General features: G+C 31.1%; 1 protein-coding gene across 1 annotated transcript; it reads left to right on the top strand.

Moving 5' to 3' along the window:
* The first annotated feature begins 1,299 nt into the window (after positions 1 to 1,299).
* On the top strand, positions 1,300 to 2,658 carry LOC149222778 (uncharacterized). The gene is made up of 2 exons (XM_089383159.1): positions 1,300 to 1,833; positions 2,078 to 2,658. The coding sequence occupies exons 1-2, from the start codon at positions 1,519 to 1,521 to the stop codon at positions 2,525 to 2,527; spliced, it is 765 nt and encodes a 254-aa protein (XP_089239285.1). The 5' UTR covers positions 1,300 to 1,518; the 3' UTR covers positions 2,528 to 2,658.
* Positions 2,659 to 8,027: the final 5,369 nt, after the last annotated feature.

The raw sequence follows: 8,027 nt of genomic DNA on the forward strand, positions 1-8,027 counted from the left end.
TATTCGATCATTACAGAGTGTTTCTTCATGTGGTTGATGTATTCGGTCATTTCTCTCTGAAGCCTCACAATAAACGCTCTCAATTTTTCGACAAACACTAAATAGATTATCCTAAGAGCTAGCTGCAAGAATATTTGCATAACTTTTTGTGTTGTTTGTGAAGACCTCTTGCTAAATAGATTATCCTAAGAGCTAGGTGCAAGAATATCTGCATAACTTTCCCTATTGTCTTTGAAGGTCTCGAATTCTAAAATGAAATGTGGTCTCGCATTTTAAAATGAAATGCTTTTATGTTACCACTTTTCCTGAAGATCAAAAAATACATGCTCTTTCCTCCCACACTTCTTTTGGCCTTTTCCAGAACCTGTGTCACAACGGAATTGGTGAGAATTGGTGAAAATTAGTCATTCATTGAGCAATAAGAATTTTGGCTCTCCAAGAAATATTGGCCTCTATGTACGTTTTTTGTTGATAATTATGAATGGGATTAAAGACTTCAATATAGTACTTTTTCTTTCTCTCTAGCTCCTTATCCCAAATAGGCTTGTGAAATTTATCCATAACAAAAGTTTTTATATCTTCACTGTTTATGGCACAGGTATTCGAGCAAATACCTCATTTACTAAACCATTTGTTATTTCGCTACATCGAAGTTTTTTTTTTTGCACAATATGTCAATAAAGACAGCTTTGAGACAACCTTAGGCTATCTACCCTCTGCCATTTGCTCACTTTTTTTTAAATACCTTAACCAAACCAATTGCTTCAATAGCAGAGACCCCTGTTTCACTTAACAATATAGCATAAGGAACTGGACTTTTAATTTTGAATTTGTTTGTAATCAAACACGAGCAACCCCTGTTTTATTTAACAATATAGCATAAGGAATTGGACTTTTGATTTTGAATCTGTTTGTAATCAAACACTTCTGCATTTTTTCAATTTGTTTCCACTGCATGTCAGATGTATCGTTAACCCACAGTTCACAATCATAGAATATCACAAACACAACTGAATCTTTTCAATTTGTTTCCTGTATGTATCAGACTCGGATATACTCGGATATACTCTGGCCCACCATCACCATTCATAACCATAAAGAATCACAAAAATCATTAGAAAGCCCAAAAAATTTGAGAAATTTTCCTATCGTAACACTGCTTTATTTTGAAAAGAATAAAATGGTAAAAGCAAAATTACATTGCAAAAGAGGCGGCGCAAAAGAGGTGGCGCAGACGTCATAGTTATCCTGACAAATTCTATTTATAGGGCCAGCGTTACCCTGTTTGGGCTCCCGCGTTAGTAAGTACTTGACTTTGAAAGCTTTTGGGCCGCAGGTCTCCAAAACGAATCCCAAATCCAAGGGAACGCCTGGTGCATCGACTATTCTGGTCTTGTTCCATTTTGTTGATAACTTTGGCCGATTTGGATTATCTGCAATTCCTCAGTATAACCTTGGAATTGCCAGAAAACGTTTCTTGACCTGCAAATCCCAGTAATTAACGCTTGAAGAGTTCCAATGGTGACCAAGGCACTGCAAAGCGGAGCCTGCGGTTTTGTTGAGAATTTTATGGCTAAGCCTGCGAGATTGTCTTCAAACGGAAAACAGAGCGTACCCATCTCTGTAATTTCATGTAAGAAAAGTACTTCCTGCGCCAAACCCTATGTCTTAACCAGCAATGCAACCATATTTCAAACAGGGAAAAAGGAAAACAGCAAAATGAGCTTGCAGCCCATCTGTGTAGATGGGCTAACCTGTGCCGAGGAAATGAAAGCCTGCCCGCCAGTTACCTCTGAGAAGCTCGAAGAATGGATGAGAGATTCAGTAATCGAGGTACGCTAATAACATGAAATGAAAATCTAATATTTTGTAACTTTTCGAAGATTTTGATGCAATATTGCTGATGGCTTTCTCCTTTTTGATGCAAGTATAGTGATGGATTTTTATTTCTGGATGGAATCTGATGAAATATAATTAATTGGTTTTCAAATTCTCTGGTAGGAAGATCATCATTTTGTATATATCACGCTGGTGAAATTCTGACTTTTGCTCTTTGTTTTATTGCCTGTTCTAGCAGATTGTCAAGCATATTCAGGAAGCCCCTTTTTTGCACTATGTATTTGACAGAAAATCTCCTTCGGCAAGTTTGAAGAAACAAAGGGATTATGCGGATATCTCTGGAAAGGTCGATAGTTGGGCTAAGATCAGAAATTCTGTGAGAGATATATCTCCTGAAGCGGTGATTCTTGTACAAAAGTTGAATCAAGATATCTCTGCTGAAAGTGAACTTTCAGAAGAAAATGTGCTCTGTAATGGGAATGGAAGGCATAGTACAGATCAGCAGGGCCGGACAGCTGTTTGGGGTTTGCTCATTCAAGGTAGAAGTGTTGGGATGAGCGCTTGTTATATTTTGAAGACAACGCAGATTGTGTCAGCCATTGGATATTGTACCAGTTTTTGTTTGACCAGAGCAAAATGCTTTGGTCCAACTCCCCATATACAGCTCACTAACTCTTGGCTTCTCTAGTCTGCACCATAAGATTTCTCAATACCAATTATTGTTCCATTCACTGAGATATTGATACATTCTTTTTTTTTTTTTCGAAAGGAGAGATATTGATACATTCACTACCATTGACCTGTGTATATATCAATTATCATTCTAATAATTGCTTCTGTTTCTTTTTTCCAAAGGAGAGATATTGATACATTAACTACAATTGACCTGTTTATATATCAATTATCATTCCAATAATTGCTTCTGTTTCTTACCAGTTTATGTTTGACAGCTAAGGTCTGACAACATTTACATGGAAATTCCAAATTGTGAAGCTCTAATGAAAAAAAAAGACACTATATATTGAGAAAGTGCTTGGTCTACTGTAATAAATAAACGTAAATTTTTTTTCATTAATCATGTCAGAAAACTGGTTATTCGAATTGGTATACTGGTTCACTTCAATTAGTTTTTTATTGCTTTTTTGGTATGAATATAGTGTTACATTTTGGTCTTTTTCATTATAATATATTGATATTTTTTTTATGAGATTAATTTGTTTGTTTCAATAAATTAACACTTTGAAAAACTTAGGAACATTTGCATTTTGTTCTTAACCATTCATATATACAATTTCAATACAGAGCCAGTAACTCAAATATGGTATTCTAACTCATTTTGGTGAAATTTTACTCAAAAAAATTGCTTTTAAAGACATTTGAAATATACAGGTGCCACTTTAAAAAGATTAGAAAAAAAAACATATACAGTTTTTAATACTAGCTAACTGAATATGTAATGATTAGAATTTTCTGTGGAAAAAAAACATATATATAGGTTTTAATACTAGCTAACTAAATATGTAATAATTGGAATTTAGGTGAAAAAAAAAAATCCCCCTTATTCACTGCATTTATTTGTTCACGTTAGATGTTTTTTATTTAAGTTAATGGGGTTGTGTTCTACTTATTCAATGCTATTATTATCTTGTTTATTAGTAAATTTTAGAATATTTGTTAAGGATTAATCCTTATACATATTTTTTTTCATAATAATTTGGATTAACCTGATAATTACGTGTTCAAATCTGTGAAACCTGAATAATTTGGATGCTCCTAAAAGGTTTGCTTTAACCTTATTAATTGTGTTTGATCACCTGTAATAAAAGGTTTGGATTAGTTTATATTTTGAAACTGAGCATAAGGTTAATTCCATTAGTCGAATTCAATCACGGTTTTGTAGCTTGCCTTCCGAATCCAATAACATATAAAGTAATAAAAAAGAGAAAACCTACCAATAAAGGACTTGGCTGCCTTCAACAGCGTTGTAGAACAAACCTAGGAAGCGCAAAGCCACCTTGCAATTCCAATCGAGGGAGGTTTTGAAGGTGGACAAAATCTTGATAGATTGTGTTTCATAAGGATGTTAACATTCTTCGTACACTTGAGAACGATTTGGTGTTGGCCTAAAATATGGTGAAGTAACATGTTGTTCAACATCATTTTGAGCACCATTTTAATAAGGGATTGGGTTTTCCTTTGTCTCCAACCCTATATGTTCACTCAAGGATAAGAGAACAAAAGTTAGCACCTAATTTTTATGGCTTCTATACCATACTCAAACTTATTGGCCATGTGACGTACAAATTTGCAACACCTAATTTTTATGGACTCTATAGAATACTAAAAAAATCTGGTCATGTTACTTACGAGTTTGATTTTCCATGCCACTGTAAGATCCTACTAGCATTTCACATATCATGCATGAAGAAGGTGGTCAGGCCAAATTGTAGATTTTGAACTATCCTCTTAGAATTAGATGATGAGGTTTCCATTTAGTCACAATTAGAGGTTATTTTAGACAAAAGAGAGTGTTGTCTCTACTGACAAACTATTTACCCAATTTCATCCATTGAAACAATGCGCACCCTAAAGATGTCACTTGGGAACCAATCACCATCCTATAACAATTCCCTCTTCTCTAGCTTTGAAGAGAATGTTCCTTTGTAAAGTGAAGGATATGTCAAGGCTTGACCCTAACTCTCCCAATGAATGGATAGGTTGTTACTTAATGGATTATGGCCATCTCTATTAAATAAGTCCTACAAGTTAATTTGATTGTGTATTTAATAAACGTTGTATGGCCTTATTAATGAATTATTAATAGTTAGTTTGTAACCTCATTAATGAAGACTCATTAGGTGATTAGGGTTTTGATCAATTAGAAACTACTTACAATATTGGAAGCTACATAATAGCATACGAAAAGTATTTAATATAGCATAAAAACTCTACTCAGTTAGCTTAAAAAAGGCAAGTGAACATTTCTTTTTATTTAAAATATCAATAAAATTTTGTTATATTAATACTTTACTTTTGTTTTTATTTATTTTCTATAATTGCATTTATATATAGGCTTAGTCTAACTTATAGACGAAATGATATTTTTTCATGACATTTTTTTAACCAAAATCCGGTATATATTTTTGAAAACTTGAGTTTAAGTTCAGAATTTAGGCTTCTGATCCATATTTTGAATGTTGAGAGATCAATCACATAAGATACTTTTAGTTGACGTGTTTCCAACCATCAAGTGTGGTTTATCGTCACGATAAGATGAAGAACTAGATCTTGGCATCAAATTAAATAGATGAAGAGAAATGTTTACTAGTCGTTAGAGTATAATAGCTAGTTTGACCAAAGAATAGATATCTGTTAAAAATAAATTTATAATATAAATAAATAATCGTTAGTCAGTTAAATTAACTTAATTCTTTTTAGCCGGAAGTAAAGTCTCATAGAAATAACTCAAAAGGACAAAAAGAAACGAAATAAAATGGTCGAACCTAAATAATCAAACAATAAAATAATAATAAGAAAATGGATAAATAATGTAAACAAAAATAAAAATAAAAATAGCATAACATATAATAAATAAATAAATAAAAATAATTAAAAATAAAAGGAATCTCTCAAATTCCAACTAGAAAAAAGAAAAAGAAAAAGAAAAAAAAAGAAGAATAATAATAAATAAATAAACAAACAAATAGAGAAAATAAAATAAAAATCAAATACTAATAATAAAATAAAAATATAAATTCTAAAAACTTAAGAAGACAAGGCAGGGATCCAACACCTGCTAATATTCCAACCATCAGCTCTATTCTGATTATTAGGTCTCCTTTCAATTTCCATTGCCTCCCTAAACTTACTGTGATAAAAATAATCAACCCTGGCAATGACCCTAGCCTCTTCAATGTAGATGTGATGTTTTGTCTTTTCAGCATGTTCTGCCAAAGCTGAGGAGCGGGACCTCCTATGTTTGATGTCGGTTGCTTGTTCCTAAATTCTCTGATTTATTTAGCCGCTAGTTTCACCAATGTACGAAGTCCCAGAGGAGCATGGGATGACATAAACACATTGTTTAATATGTAGAATTTAAGTGTTTTTCAAGGTGTTTAGTCCATTTATGCATTCAAAAATGCATTTTAAATAACAAAAAAAACGTGTTTTTTTCTTGAAATTGTTTGGTCCGATAACTGTGAAAAACACTACTTTATCTATAAATTAAACTACATCTTATTTTATATATATATATAAAATAAAATCAACTATACTTAAAAATATCCATAAACTTTTTAAAGATAAATTCAAAACCCCTCTCCTCTCAAATTAATTATGTGCTCTAAAAAGTTTTGAAATTAAAAACATCTTCTCGTGTAAAATCACACTTGTCCACTTAGTTTAAATATAGCTAAATTGAAGTATAAAACAATGGTCTGCAACCATTAATCATATAAAATTTAAAAAAATAAACAAATTCTTGAGTATATTCCAAGAATCCCCACATGTCCATGAACCTCAATTGACTACACAACATGAATGTACAATTTGTTAAAATGTGTTTTGTTCTCTAATTTGTGATGTGATATATAATCTGTGTAGATATAAGGTTTCAAACTGAGTACCAATCAAACTTAATTGCCAATTTCTTTGGACAAAAAATTAAATAAAACAAATAAAAAATTTAACCAAATATCAACTAAATTAATATGAAAAAAAAAATATAACTTTAAAATCTTCTTAAATAAAATAGATATTGATTATGTGCTTCAATTTTTTTTCCCTAGAAGAACTTTAAAGTTTCAAAAAGTGATGAACAAACTCAAATTGGTGAAATTTGAGTTTCTCATTGGTGGGCAATTTGTTAAAAACTTTAATGAGGCTTTTACTAAAAGCTCACTCTTTGAATGATAATATGAAAGATTAAATTCTTTGAAATCAATAAAAATTTGATAGATTTTATTCTTTGTATATGGAAAAAGAAATTGAAATATGAATTAAACAAACGAATTTGTATATTTAATGATATTTCCACCTCCAATCTTTTCAAATAAAACATTTTCTCAAATTGCTTTCAAAAAATTGTTCAATGGACAAGTCTATAAAATTGAAAGTCTAAAGATTGGAAAAATTGACATGATATGTGAATTTTAAGAACCTAAATAATAGAAAAAAATCATGATATGTGGACTTTGAGAACCTAAATAGTTGAAAAAATTGACATGATATATGAACTTTTAAAACCTAAATAATTGAAAAAAATTACATGATATATGAACTTTAAGAACCTAAATAATGGCTAGTGAAACAAAACACTAAATGGGTAATACCATGCACGTGGCCCCTAAATAATATATCTAGAAAACATGACCAACACAAAAAATTTAAACACCAACTTAGGAAAACTTCATTTACAAAACACTAGCTTCTACTCTGAAATGAAGTTATTACAAGAACTCCAAATACACAAGTTTCTTAAATATTAAAAAAATATATATTCTTAGCAATTATGTCTTAGTGCACCTAATTATTTTCTAAACAAATAAAATAAAATTAACTTTTACAAAACTACATTATTGATTAAAAATTGTAACTAGAAAACAAGATCGAGTTTAAACACCAACACATGAAAGTTTAAATGAAGTTACTCTTACTCTTAAATGGAGTTTCTTATTACAAGAACTCCTAATACACTTAATTTCTTACTACAACGACTAAATCATAAATTCTACTTACTTTTAGAATGTCCCTGATTTCCCTCAATACATATAATCCCCAAAATTATATATGAAGTCCGAGTGAACCTATCATAATCTATATGTCGATCAAAACAAAAATAGTGAACTGAGAATGCCCACATATAGAGAATATCGAAGTTGTGGCTGCCATTTTTGCTCCCTCGTGCACAACATTAGAATAATCATATAAGCGAAAGTAGTACTCATTGAGAAAAGAAAAATGTAATCTCAAAATCATCCAAGTAGTACTTCCCGAAAATGGCTTCAAGCCTTAGCCCTTTCCAATTTACACACAAAGTTATTTTCTTTTTATAGAGAATCACTTAATCTTTAACCTAAGTGGCATTGCTAAAATCTTAGGACATGCGGTTTAAGAAACTATCTCATAAACGCTCTGCAATATTTCAATATCTTACCGATAAAAGCGTACAGAAATATTTCAATATCTAA

Source organism: Pinus tabuliformis, chromosome Q (assembly GCF_031772625.1).
Source record: "Pinus tabuliformis cultivar Carrire ecotype Pingquan chromosome Q, CPIR1, whole genome shotgun sequence".
Taxonomy (NCBI): Eukaryota; Viridiplantae; Streptophyta; class Pinopsida; order Pinales; family Pinaceae; genus Pinus; species Pinus tabuliformis.

Bases quoted from the DNA above. Each gene is read 5' to 3' on its own strand.
- LOC149222778 (XM_089383159.1), top strand. From the start codon at position 1,519: ATGGTGACCAAGGCACTGCAAAGCGGAGCCTGCGGTTTTGTTGAGAAT. The intron at 1,834-2,077 runs GTACGCTAATAA...CTGTTCTAGCAG, and splicing joins TGAGAGATTCAGTAATCGAG to ATTGTCAAGCATATTCAGGA.